Source organism: Gossypium arboreum, chromosome 13, assembly GCF_025698485.1.
Source record: "Gossypium arboreum isolate Shixiya-1 chromosome 13, ASM2569848v2, whole genome shotgun sequence".
NCBI classification, from domain to species: Eukaryota; Viridiplantae; Streptophyta; class Magnoliopsida; order Malvales; family Malvaceae; genus Gossypium; species Gossypium arboreum.
In genome coordinates this window covers 10,618,626-10,632,609 of record NC_069082.1, presented here as the reverse complement: position 1 = coordinate 10,632,609, position 13,984 = coordinate 10,618,626, and the positions used below count along the sequence as shown (strand labels likewise).

The window sequence follows — 13,984 nt, the reverse complement described above, 5'->3', positions numbered from 1 at the left end:
AAAATGCATAAATATTTTAAAATAAAAGAAATGTAAATTCATTTAATGATAAAAGTACATACAAAATCTAAAATTAATCATATAATATCACGTGGGTTAGATTTATTAGTAATTGCTTAATTAAAAATTAACAAATGAAACTAATTGTGTTAATGCATTTAACTGCATGGATATACCGAAGAATAGTAAAAAGTATTAAATTGGACATTTTTTCTTGTACTACCATTGGATATTGCGTAAAAATTTAGGGGCAAATGTGACATTAAACTTTAAAATATCAAAAAGCCCCCGCCGTCAATATTTTGAAATAGGTGGTAAATTAGTCTTTTCATTTGAAATTCATAAAACGTTAAAATCTTCATTTGAATACGGTCGGTATTCGGTAATTAAAAAACCTCCAAAATTCAAAAATTTGAGGGAAAAGTGGATTAGAAAAAAAAGAAAATTCCATATATATAAATTTTAAAATTGTATTTTCCCATTAATGCGTGAAGCTGCGGAAAAAAAAAAAAAACGGAGGCAGGCGAAAAAGCTGCATCCTTCTCATGACATCCAATTTTCTATTTGATTTTTATTTTCTCAGCATTTTCTCGGAAACCAAACAGACCTTTTACACTGTCAATTCTACTTTATTGAAAGAGTGTATACACTGAACTTCCTTTTAAGGCTTTAATTTAAAATGATAAGACTTGGCTTTTGCCGGCATATTGCTCTGCTTCTTCCTTAGTAATGTTAATTACTTGGAATCTCGAAGGTGTTCTAGGATTTTGAGATCGATCGAAGCTTTGAAGTTTTATTTTATTTTTCTATATTTTATTGTTCGGTAAGTGAAGAAAATTCTGAAATTTCTGCTTTTAATTTATTGCTATTTTCTTGCTTGCTTGGATCTGGTTAGTTTACGCATATTGTTCCATGAGGAAATAGAGAAATGAAGGAAAAAGTTATTAATGCTGATAATTCTTTACAACTGCTTTGAAATAGTTATAGTCATTAAATAATTATTTCCTTATTTTATATGTTATTGATGTTTTTATATTTCTAAGCAACCTAGGTCCGGTTATGAAAAGGAGTAGTGAAACTACATGAAGCTTGAAGATTTGGTTTAGGATTTGAAGGAATTTAATATTATATAGGATTTAAGTTTGCTGTAGGCTTTTATGAAGTTGAGATGTTTCCAACCGTTTAATTATAATAAAGTCTACCTGTGATAGTTGAAGCTTTAACCATCTCTAAGCTTTGAGCATGTTAATGGAGACTGAGGATTGAAGAGCAATAGGGTCTGTGTCTTAAACAATGGTCCCCGCCATTTGCATTGCTTGGATAAGTCTTCCAGTGGGGTCTTATATTAAAGCTAAATAGAACTTTTGGTGAACTGGAAAAAAGTTCACCTTTATGATCTCAAACCTTTATACTTAAAGCTCAAACCTCAGAGTTGTGAACCACTTAGGAGAAGATGTCTCAGAAAACTGAGGTTCTTCCTTCCCACCGGTTTACTAAATCTTGGCCTGTTGATTTTAGGTTCATGGGTTCTCCGACTTGCGATCCCATTGGATATGCTGATGGAAATTTGGGGAACAATGGTGTAACCAACTTGAGTTCCCCTGAAAGGAATGGTGATTCAGGGGGCAAGGTTGTTGAGAGAGTTGAAAATGGTGTTGCTGACACTGAACAGGCAAATGAGGATTCACCATATAGTTGGAATGTTTTGGTGGTTGAAAATAGGCCTTCTGTGGGTGATGAGGACTTGGACTCTGCAGCAGCACCATTGCCTTCAGTATCAAAATCTAACATTGGACATAGATGGAGTGACATAACTTCTTACGCTACCAAAAAGGTAATTTATGGCTCTTGGTTTTATATTAGGTTAGCCCTTTTGGTTTTGATAGGATCTACTCTTTGCTATATTTATGCAAAATTTCATGCTGAATGACTTAATCTCGCGGTTTCAGAAGGTTCAGTGTTGGTTTCAACGTCCAAATGGGAATTGGGAGCTGGGGAGAGTAATATCAACTTCAGGAACGGAGTCTGTTATATCACTTCCTGATGGGAAAGTAAGCAAATATTAAGCAAGTTTGGAGAATAGGTTCTTACATTTAGTATATATGCATTTACTTGTATTCCAATTGTAGGTTCTAAAGGTGAACTCTGATAGTTTGATACCCGCAAATCCTGATATCCTTGACGGCGTGGATGATCTCATGCAACTTAGTTACTTAAATGAGCCATCAGTGTTGTTCAATCTCCAATATAGATACAAGCAAGATATGATCTATGTAAGAGCTTAAACTTGTTTCATATAACTTTTTAACCTGCTACTAAAGGTAAGTGTTCCTCTAATGCTGTTATTCTGATGATCGTACTCAATCTAGACAAAAGCAGGACCAGTTTTGGTTGCCATCAATCCTTTTAAAAAAGTTCCTTTATATGGCAATGACTACATTGAAGCATACAAGAATAAATCCATTGAGAGCCCACATGTCTATGCAATTGCTGACACAGCCATCCGGGAGATGACACGTGGTATTGTTGGTGTCTTAAAGTTGTTAGGTTGATTTTTATGTTTCTCAATTTTTTTATTATCAGGAATCTGTGGTTTTAGTATGGTTCTTTGTTTTTTGGCAGATGAAGTAAATCAATCTATCATCATAAGGTTGGTCTTCTTTGTCTTTTTTTTTTTTTTTTTTCCTTCTCTGTTAGTATATTTTACATGGATTTTCAACCAGTTTTATTTATGCGCATCCTATACGGAGTCCTTCTTACTTGTTATTTTGATAATAGAAAACTAGTAACACATTCTGCCGACGATTGTTGAATAAAAATATCAGAGTTTACCTATAAAAGCAACCAGTCTCTTCTTTGGCTATAAAGATGCTCTGTTATGTAGCTCTGCTTTCTTTGGTAATAAGGATCAAATACTTAAAAAGTAAATTGCTAGTCAGATGCTGAGACAGTAGGACATGTTGAAACATGCATGATCGCAAATACTTATATTGAGTTAGGATACAATTAAGATGAAAAAGAGGAGCACAGTTTTTTGAAGAATTACCTCTATCTTTGCCTCCTATTAAAGTTGGTGCTCTGAGTTTTGATTCATTCCGTGTTTAGAATGTCTGAATTTGGACGTGAATTAGTAAAGTAACTTTTGTACTGTTGCATTATTTTTCCTACTTGAGATTAGTTTAACTCTGTATAGGCTCTTTCTTGTTTGTGGATGTATAAATATTTTGTTCTGATTAGAATCCTTTTTGGTACCTTTGCTAGTTTAACACAGTTCGGCAAATTTGTGATGTGGAATGTAAAGCCTTAAATTTTGTAAGAGTAAATTGATTAACAATTTGTATTAAAATATCTGATCATAATCATGGAGCACATTTCGGGGATTATTATAGCTCTTGTTTGTTTTTTATCACATGTGCATACGCATGTAATGGTTGTGTTGCTATTTGCTGGTAGTGGTGAGAGTGGAGCAGGAAAAACTGAGACAGCAAAGATAGCAATGCAATATTTGGCAGTTCTTGGTGGTGGGAGTGGAATAGAGTATGAAATCTTGAAGACCAATCCTATCCTAGAAGCTTTTGGTAATGCAAAAACATTGAGAAATGACAACTCAAGCCGTTTTGTAAGTTCCATGTTCTTTCATGGCTGTTGAAGTGTACCTTGGTTTTAACTTAACCAATTTGCATAGCATTCAAATTTACTGAAATTTGATGGGATTTCAGCTACTAATAATTTGGGTTGATATTTTTCAGGGAAAGTTGATTGAAATCCATTTTAGTGAAACTGGAAAAATATCTGGAGCCAAGATTCAAACCTGTAAGTGCATTTACTGCTAGATCCCAAAATGATATTTATTTGAGCCTATTTATTTCTCCTTCCTGAAATGAGTAACTAACATCAAGTTTGAATTTGTTCTTCACATGGCAGTTCTACTAGAGAAGGTAATTTTTACACAACCTTGTTCTTATGTGCTGCTGGATCTATTATTTTTCTGAAATATAAGTTGCTGAGTTAATCTATTATACGAACAGTCTAGAGTGGTCCAATGTGCAGAGGGAGAAAGGTCATACCACATATTTTATCAGCTTTGTGCTGGTGCTCCTCGTGCTCTCCGAGGTAAGTTTCTTGCTATCTTTTCTTTCTTTAGTCTAATGTACTTACCCTTGGTAACAACAAGGGATTCAAGTTTGTTACTAGATTGCTTATGGATTGTTCATCTTTGAGCTTGTCTCATGGTATGCTTTTTGATGTTTAGTTGCAAATTAGAGTTTTCCATTATGAAGGCTTGAAAACATATGTGTTACATTTTTGACTCTCCTAATGTGATAGCAGAAAAGTATCCATGAGATAACTAGGTAGTTGTTGTCTTCCTTTTTATGCTGTTAGTTTTCTAGAATAATATCTTTATTTGAATAATCGTTTTCTATCTTTTGCCTCATTAAATTATGTTCTTTGCCTTTGTTCACTCAATTTTGGCCTACAGAGAAGCTAAATTTGAAGGACGTGGATGAGTATAAATATTTGAAGCAGAGTAATTGCTATTCTATTACTGGGGTTAATGATGCTGAACATTTTCACATAGTTAAGGTACTTATTTATCATGAATATTATCTCATTAATCTATTTAGGTTTGTCATGATTCATACTTTAAACCTGAGTAAGTAATTGGCATATACTGTTTTGTGTATAATTTCAGGAAGCTTTGGATATTGTCCATGTTAGCAAAGAAGACCAAGAGAGTGTGTTTGCAATGCTTGCTGCAGTATTGTGGCTGGGAAATGTCTCATTCACCATTATTGATAATGAAAACCATGTAGAAGCTGTGCAAGATGAAAGTAAGAAATTTCCGTAAACCACTTAGAAAAGACTCTTGCTACCTGGATTGGCTTCATGTTTTTAGATTCTATTAATGTTGTTATTATACCTCATGGCCCTTCATAGATGTTCAGAAGTTTATCCATATAGCCTTTCCCCTACCCTTCCCCGCCAATCTCCTCATCTTTCTGACAATTGACTTTAACTGGAGAGGAAAAAATGAAATAGAGGCACATGAGAAGCCAAACTAAAGACTATTAAATGGTTTTATTTGTCATTGATTAAGTTCAGTCTTTGCTTTGGTGTTATATTTAAGTTATTTGAATTTTCTTATTGCCAATTATTTTTAGGTTGGATGCTTAGAAAATGGTTGTAGAGTCTAATTTGTCTGTTAAACCTAGGGGTGTAATTGAGACAAGTAAAGCTCAGGCTATAAGATGCTCAAGCTTGAGCTTGGCTTGAAGAAATTTGAGGCACAACCTGAGTACAATCGAGTTTAATTTTGGTATAAAAATTGAAAGCTCGATTCATGCTCGACTTCAAACTCAATCATTTATGCTTGAGCTTGAGTTCAAGTTCGAATTGAGATTTTAATTAAAAAAGGTTAATAAGACTCATGAGCTACTCAAGTCAAGCATTAGGATACTTGATTTTGGCCTGTTTCAAGCTTGACTCTATCATGACCGAGCCAAGTTTGAATGTTTTTTGAGGTGAACCTGAGTACCTTCCGAAGATTGATGACTTGTTTAAACTCCAATTGCACTCGTTTGTTGTCTTAGTGATTTTAGATCTTCTTTTGGATGGCAGTATTTTGTACCAGGGTCAAGGTATAATGTCCTGTATACTAGATTTCTCCTTTTTATTTGTTTCCCTTGGTATTAGGCAGTTGACAGTTGTGTTTGTCTCTTATCTCTTTCCTTTTTAATCCTACTGGTATGCCTTCTTTCATTTCTTTTGTATTAAATGTCACATGTTTTGGCTTATAAAATGGTCTTCATTATTTTATTCATATTGCTTTTGATTGAGCTTCATCTAATTTCTCCTTTTTATTTGTTTCCCTTGATATTCGGCAGTTGCGTTCGCTTCTTATCTCTTTCCTTTTTAATGCTGCTGATATGCCTTCTTTCATTTCCTTTGTATTAAATGTCACATGTTTTGGCTTATAAAGTGGTCTTTCTATTCATACTGCTTTTGGTTGAGCTTCGTCTAATATCTGAATACAACATTACTTTCCAGGTTTAATCAATGTTGCCAAGTTGATTGGATGTGACGCTGCAGACCTTAATCTGGCTTTATCAACTCGCAAAATGCGAGTTGGTAGTGATAATATTGTCCAAAAGCTAACACTATCGCAGGTAAGAAACTAAGAATCCTTCTCTATAAAAATACTATACTGTAATTTGTCTAATAGGTCACAAAAAAAAGGCATTTTATTTCACTTTATGGTAGAACATGTAAAGATGATTTCTTCAGATCAAGACTGTCTCCATTCTTCTTCTCCCTCATGGCCTGTTTATTGGCTGGCTGGAAGAATGTTTGAATTGCTTTGATCCCAAATATTGTTCTCATTCTACGCTACCTTATATCCACATCACTCTTCATTTGAAGGAAATCTCTGAACTGATGCCATGATTATGGAAATTATATGGATATGACTGCTCTACTGTGTTTTGAAGAATCAAATTAGAGAACCAAATATGGCTGAACTTGCATCTATTACATCTTTCGGTTTGCAGTAGTGCTGCATATGCTTATCTAAATGAGCATGAAATTTATAATTGCAGGATTTACTCACTTTCTTTCATTCTACTGGCTGAGTTAAATAATCTTATTACTTTGTTTAGCTGTGTTTCAAGCATGTCACTTTAGCTTCACAGAGTTTCTGAATCGCTTGCTTCTATTTCTTAATTAGGTGTCAAAAGTTAAAGCTGTTTATTATTCTGTCCTTTGTTTGTGGAACTCTGGCTGATGACTGGCCTAGAATCTAACATTTTAAGTTGAAGTGATTTTATTTATATTCTTATATTGAACTTGCCGTGATTCATAATTAAGTTGTTCCTTCATTTTCAGGCGATTGAGACAAGAGATGCCCTGGCAAAATCAATTTATGCTGGTTTGTTTGAGTGGCTGGTAGAGCAAATTAACAAATCACTTGCTGTTGGCAAGAGGCTAACAGGAAGATCTATCAGCATTCTTGATATTTATGGCTTTGAATCGTTTGATGTATGTTTTAATAATGCTTTTATTCTCTCTCTGTCTCTATGGCTCCCTATACATCCAAATTTATATTTCTTTTGTTATTCAATCAACAAATTTTTTTTCCAGAGGAATAGTTTTGAGCAGTTCTGCATTAATTATGCAAATGAGAGATTGCAGCAGCATTTTAATCGCCATCTATTCAAGTTGGAACAGGAGGTAACTTTATTTATTTTTATCATATGATTGGATTAAGATTTTGTTGATTGATCAGAGTTTGTTATGGATTATAGACCTGCATGAAACTTAATAGATTTCTTCTACCTTTTCGGTTCATTAAGTTTTGCACCGGCTAAAATGTGTAACAGAGGCTACAAAGAATTACGAATTAGTATGAAGTAAAGACAGATATTACAGTTTTCTGTGCGCATTCATTGGCAGGGAAGAGTTAGTGTAGTAAACTAGGAGCGAATTGTTGAATCTTAAGTGATAATGATTGAAACTACTTTTTTGGATAATTCATGATGATTGAAGTATGCAGTCAAAGTGAGTGCATGCATAAACTTCCTTCGTCGTGAACTAATGCAGAGAAGGATGCTGAAAATCACCTCTTTAGAAAAACTCTTCAATAAATCTCTTTTTATTTATTTATTTATAAAAAGATAATAATAATTGCTTTGTTTTTTCTCTGATCAGTTTTATTTGGGAACTAACGTGATTTCATCAAAAAAAGACCTGTTAATTTTACAATGATTCTTGATCCTTTTTCCCTTTTAGGAATATATTCAAGATGGCATTGATTGGGCAAAAGTTGATTTTGATGACAACCAAGATTGTCTTCATCTTTTTGAAAAGGTAAGGAGTTCGCTTTAATGATTCAACTTCACGGTATGCTTTTCTTGTACAGGCTTGGTTTAGGAAATAATGTGCTTTTGTAAAAATGCCTTAGGCTAAGGTCTTGTGGAGGTTGCCTGCTTTGGAGCTAGTCTGATCTTGTTGTTCATCATAATGTCTGAAATATTGATGCTTGCATCTAGTACTGATAGCTTTTATCTTTTCAGCTTCAATTTATTAAACGTCCCTTTTCAAATCTTATGTTTTTAAGTTTGATGCAGAAACCTTTGGGATTGTTGTCTTTGTTAAATGAGGAGTCCACTTTTCCTAATGGCACGGACTACACTTTTGCCAACAAGCTCAAGCAACATCTGAATTCTAATCATTGTTTTAAGGGAGAGCGAGAAAAGGCTTTCACTGTCTCTCATTTTGCAGGGGAGGTACAATTTTTTGTTGTCAGTTGCAGTATTCCTTTTTTGTGTTTCAAAGTGCTTGCTTGCGTCTCCTTGTTATTCGTTTGTTTAAAGTATTGGTGGAGGAAGAAAGATGCGTCACTTCTAGTTTTTTTCTAGATTTTCCTCCATGCATGTTGCGGGTAAATGATTTATAACATAGTGATTATCATAATTATAATAATTAAAATAATAAAATTGGTCAAATTTATATTTACTCCTAATAAAAATAGATTAATTAATCTAATTTATTAGGAAATATTAATCAAGGATATAATAGTTCATTTAAAAAAAATATTCAGGTTATAACTGTAATTGTTTGTAATGCTGGAGTTGGTACATTTATATATGATAAAAAATATGTTTACTGATATATATTGATTTATTATTGCTATCTGATAATTATATAACAATTCATCTCGGTCCCAACCCAGGTCACATATGACACAACTGGATTTTTAGAGAAGAACAGAGACTTACTGCACCTGGATTCAATTCAACTACTGTCCTCGTGCTCATGCCACCTTCCTAAAGCATTTGCATCAAATATGCTTAACCAGTCTGAAAAGCCTGTAGTTGGTCCTTTACATAAGGCTGGTGGTGCAGATTCTCAGAAGTTAAGTGTTGTGACTAAATTTAAGGTGAAGTTCCTTCCAAATTTCAAGTCTTCCTTTCTTTCAGTATGAACAATCTTCATCATGTAATGTAATACACATGAATATGTGAAAGAAGTTTCTGTTGAATTACAGGCCTAAGTGATGTGCTAATGATTTGTATTTTCATCCTGGCTATTTAATTGAGGGTAGCGTATAGTTTTGTTTTGCTTATCCGTGTCTATAACAATCCATCACTTAACATTTTATGACATTTTGATGCTTTTGCAAAAGTTTTTGCTTCTTGCTATTGGGTATGAGGTTCATATACGTCTTAAGCTAAAATTGGCCATTGTTTATCTTATACTTGGAAGTGACTTATTCTTCAGTGACTTATTCTTCTTGTGTCAATTTTTAGGCTGCATGAAATGAAACCTTGATCAATTTGGGGTGGGTGGCCCATTGTCTTCGAAGTGATTCTTGCTTCTGTTTTGATTTGGTCTAGATTTAAATCGGTCTAATTTTGCTCTCAGTCTCTATACTCTTTTTACTTTCGAAATTCATTCCATCTACTTTTAATTCTATGAATTTAGTCCCTCTACTTGTCTAATTTAAAAATTAAAGTCCAATTGATAAAATTGTCAATTGACATCTGTTAAATTTGAAAATTTGTATCAATTGAAATTTAATTTTAAACCAAACATCTGAATATTAAATGGCACATTCAAATTTAACAGAAATTCATTAACAATTTGATCAATTGAACTCCAATTTTCAGTTCATACAAGTAGAGGGACTAAATTCTTAGAATTAAAAGTAGAAGGCTTAAAGTTCGAAAGTTCTAGGAGTACAACGGCAAGTCCATAATTAAACCCCTTTTATTGTGTTGCATTTAAAATCTTTTCAATTAACACACGAATCTCCTAATTCTCATTTTTCTTATTGCTTATTGGCTTATGTTCTTTTGCTTTTGCCTATGATAATTGTTTAATGTATGTGTGAGGTCCAGTTGTTCTCAATGGAGGCAAGTCATGAATTGTTTTAAAAGTTTTTTCTCTATGATTGAATCTTTTTCCCTTTTATGTTCCTTAAGAGAAAATATCTTGCATCCATGGACAGTAGGCGTGACAATCCCACTGATTAGGGAGGCATACTGTTGATCATATTATTTTCAGTGAACTTACTGTAGTCCTAGATGAAATATTGATTTAGCTTTTTCACATTTTTGGCATATAAAAGAATTGAACCTCTTTGTGAATGTAAAGTCTATTGCTGTTTTAATGTTACAGTTAATGATTAGTTTACCCTCTCTATTCCTCTTCTTATGTTACTTTCTATAACATAGGGTCAACTCTTCCAACTAATGCAACGTCTAGAGAGCACCACTCCACACTTCATACGTTGTATAAAGCCCAACAACTTTCAGTCTCCTGGATCATATGAACAAGGACTTGTGTTGCAGCAATTGAGATGTTGTGGAGTCCTAGAGGTTGTTCGTATATCGCGGTCTGGCTATCCCACCAGAATGCCTCACCAGAAGTTTGCCAAAAGGTAAAGAAGAGGAAAACATTTTCTCTTTGTCAAAGCAGAACCATTTAGCTTTTCTTTTTTACCCCATTTTTAGACGGTTTTGACTTTCGAGAGTTTATCTGATACTTTTCCACCTTTTGGTTTGGTGCTGGTTTGTTTTGTAATTTTCCTCAGGTATGGTTTTCTTCTACTGGAAAATGCTGCCTCGCAAGATCCACTTAGCGTTTCAGTTGCGATTCTTCATCAATTTAACATTTTGCCTGAGATGTATCAAGTTGGCTACACAAAATTGTTTTTCCGTACCGGACAGGTACAATAAAAGAAATTTGCCTGGAAAAATTGCTATCAATACTAGTTGGTATTCTCTTTGATGGTAAGAACATTAAAAAGCTCTGCAATATCTTAGTGAACTGAAATAACATTATCCACGCAGATTGGGATTCTTGAGGATACACGAAATCGTACACTGCATGGCATTTTACGTGTTCAAAGCTGCTTTAGAGGACACCGAGCTCGCCGTCACTTTAAGGAGCTTCAAAGAGGCATTGCCACCCTACAATCATGTATTCCTATTTTCTGTTTTTATTGCTTTAAATTATGTTTATGCAAAATAAGGAACAGTCAAAAAACTTGATTTTCATATTGTCTCTTACTACAGTTGTCAGAGGAGATAAAACCAGGAAAGAATATGCTGTCTTACTGCAGAGACATAGAGCTGCTGTTATTATACAAAAGCAGATTAAAGGCATGAAAGCTAAGAAAACATTCAAGAACATTAGAGATGCATCAATTGTGATACAATCAGGTATGCATTTAGGTTTTATTCTTCACTTGAGTTTAAGTATAAAATGCAAAGCAATATACTGTTTCTTTGAATTTTCTTCAAACTGGAGTTTGGAAGATCCAGAAATGAGAAATGGCCCAGGCTTCTGGATGCCATGGTCAGGTCAATTTGAGGATGGAGACGTTTTTATATTTTGACCACTAGTTTTGTTTATGTTAAAGATATGCAAACACGTCTAACCATGTATGAAATTAGAAAAGATATAGGAGTAATATACAATTAACAATTATACATGCTCTATGCTGCAGCAATTCGTGGCTGGTCAGTCAGAAGATGCTCTGTAGATATTGGATTCAAGTCTGGGGTCCCTAAGGTACTATGTCCATCTTATTGTGTTTAACTCATAAATTTGAATTATGGTCATCCTTATGTAATTCAGACTCTACACGTGGGATTGATTGAATTTTTAATTAAATTTGACTTTTTCTTAAAAGATATGTGTATTCATCCTTGTCTTACTTGCATTTGAGAGTTGAGAAACTTGCTATTCTGATACAGGCGGATGAACCAGACGAGGTGCTGGTCAAGTCATCATTTCTTGCTGAACTACAGCGCCGAGTTCTTAAAGCCGAGGCTGCTCTGCGGGAGAAAGAAGAGGAGAATGATATCCTCCACCAGCGGCTCCTACAATATGAAAACCGTTGGTCCGAATACGAGCTAAAAATGAAGTCCATGGAAGAAGTTTGGCAGAAACAAATGAGGTCACTACAATCCAGCCTCTCCATTGCAAAGAAGAGCCTAGCAGTTGACGAGTCGGAGAGGAGTTCAGATGCATCAGTTAACACGAGTGATGATAGAGAGTATTGCTGGGACACGGGTAATAACCTTAAGGTCCCCGAGAGCAACGGCTTGAGACCAATGAGTGCAGGTTTAAGTGTTATAAGCCGGTTGGCCGAGGAATTCGAGCAGAGGAGTCAAGTTTTTGGTGATGATGCAAAGTTCTTGGTGGAAGTAAAATCAGGTCAGGTTGATGCAAGCCTGAACCCGGACCGTGAGCTTAGAAGGTTGAAGCAGATGTTTGAAACTTGGAAGAAGGATTATGCGACGAGATTACGAGAAACGAAAGTGGTATTGAATAAACTAGGAAGCGAAGACGGTGCACTTGACAAGGTGAAAAAGAAGTTCTGGGGCAGGAGGAACAGCACCAGGTATAATTAAGCTAACTTCTAATTTGCTGTGTTGCTATTAGATGCATATTTCTATATTGGTAAGCATGAATTATTGCATAGAGAAATTGTGAGAGTTTTGTTATTATAAATTGATTTCAAAACTGAAGTGAAGACGCCAGTTTATTCTCATGCATACTACATTCTCAAATTTTACGTATGTATATTGTTTTTTTGTTTTTTAAAAAAGCTATGTCCACAAAGTTCGAGCTTTGTATTATGATAAACCTCAGTTTAATTGCTTTTTGTTTGAAATGCCGGAATGCTTGTATTATTCGGTGTAAATAATACTTACAAATTCTTCGGAGTTTGACTAAAAGCAAAGAAAGATTGAATTTGGCTTGGTCATTCTTGAATCCAGATTGAACTTTGAGCAACAAGAGCTATCAAGTGAGCTGAATTTGAGTGTTTTAATACTCAATTCGAGCGGCTTGTGAGCCTAACGGAACATTTTATTTATAAATCATGTAAATGAGCTTAATTAAGTTGAACTTGAATTTTTTATTTTCAAGTTTAAATAATTATATTTGATCAAGCTTGAACTTCTCTTTACTTGAGCTCTATTCCGCTCGATTACAACAGTAGGTATTATTATTACTCTTTGTTTTCAACTAAATTTATGTATAATTGTATATCCGGGTCAATTTTTTGAACCGATGAGTTTTTGATATTTAGAAAATTCTGAATAAAAATATTAAGTTGAAAACGGATTTGAATTTTTTTAATTTGACATTGGCTCAACATTAAAAGTTGGAGTTTGGTTATGTTGATCTTAATTATTTTTCATGATAATGCTTAATGTATTTTTTATTATAGGTATCATGTAATTTACACTACATAAAGGATAAATATGTATGATATTGTAGTATGAGATTTAAAAAATGTTATTTTGTGATATAAAATTGGACAAAAGAGTGAAATATTGGAAGAGTTATACTATTTAATATACAATTTAATTTTATTCAACACCTAAATAATTATATTCAAAATAATTTAAGTCAGAAGATATTAACACGGTTGATAAAGGTTAATGCTTTGGGTTATTGAATGTCTATGTTCATGCATAATTGTTGGATTTATTTTGGATTATTTTAGTTTTTAGTTTATTCTTTTTAGTATTGGTTTGATTATGTATTATAGTTACTCGAATGTATATTTATGATTGTATTATATTTATACTTGTAAATTCTAAAAAGAGAAAATAATGGAGAAATTAGGCAAAATGCTATTTTTGAATGAAAAATGGGGTTTTAGGCCGATATTTAAAAAATCTAGAGATATAGGTTGATTTTGGTGAGTCGGTATATAGGTGGTGAAAGCACTCCCTGTTGGACGTGTCTTTTGCTAATGTAGCATGTTTATAGGGAAAAAGCGCGTCCTGTTAGTGTGTCACGTCAGTAGCTATTAGGATTTCTAATTTTAAGTTTAATTAGAGCCGTTTGACAAAAAAAAAAAGAAAAAAATATGAACGTTGGATTAAAATATAAAAAAATTGAGAAAGTTTTAATGATTTTTATCTCGAGAATTCCTTGATAACTTTCAAGTTTGAAGTTTTTT

At 33.7% G+C, this 13,984-nt stretch overlaps 1 protein-coding gene across 4 annotated transcripts; it reads left to right on the top strand.

Moving 5' to 3' along the window:
* The first annotated feature begins 370 nt into the window (after window positions 1-370).
* Window positions 371-12,682, top strand: LOC108463923 (myosin-1-like). 4 transcript variants are annotated; one of them, XM_053024646.1, is made up of 23 exons: window positions 371-823; window positions 1,519-1,834; window positions 1,950-2,051; window positions 2,130-2,273; window positions 2,370-2,520; window positions 2,623-2,650; window positions 3,454-3,619; window positions 3,750-3,813; window positions 4,009-4,113; window positions 4,481-4,584; window positions 4,694-4,832; window positions 6,049-6,167; window positions 6,883-7,035; window positions 7,138-7,227; window positions 7,786-7,863; window positions 8,124-8,282; window positions 8,729-8,935; window positions 10,233-10,438; window positions 10,592-10,727; window positions 10,851-10,980; window positions 11,076-11,222; window positions 11,510-11,574; window positions 11,760-12,682. In XM_053024646.1, the coding sequence occupies exons 2-23, from the start codon at window positions 1,523-1,525 to the stop codon at window positions 12,417-12,419; spliced, it is 3,465 nt and encodes a 1,154-aa protein (XP_052880606.1). In that variant the 5' UTR covers window positions 371-823; window positions 1,519-1,522; the 3' UTR covers window positions 12,420-12,682. The 4 variants fall into 4 exon arrangements, with proteins under 4 accessions (XP_052880606.1, XP_052880607.1, XP_052880604.1 ...); XM_053024647.1 differs by having other exon boundaries at window positions 389-823; window positions 1,953-2,051; XM_053024644.1 differs by lacking the exon at window positions 371-823 and having other exon boundaries at window positions 898-1,834.
* The last annotated feature ends 1,302 nt before the right edge of the window (window positions 12,683-13,984 follow it).

What these genes read in the sequence shown, in the direction of transcription:
- LOC108463923 (XM_053024644.1), top strand. Translation starts at nt 1,454, where the DNA reads ATGTCTCAGAAAACTGAGGTTCTTCCTTCCCACCGGTTTACTAAATCT. An exon ending in CTTCTTACGCTACCAAAAAG is followed by an intron (nt 1,835 to 1,949) that starts GTAATTTATGGC and finishes TCGCGGTTTCAG; the next exon opens with AAGGTTCAGTGTTGGTTTCA. An exon ending in GTCTTCATCTTTTTGAAAAG is followed by an intron (nt 7,864 to 8,123) that starts GTAAGGAGTTCG and finishes AGTTTGATGCAG; the next exon opens with AAACCTTTGGGATTGTTGTC.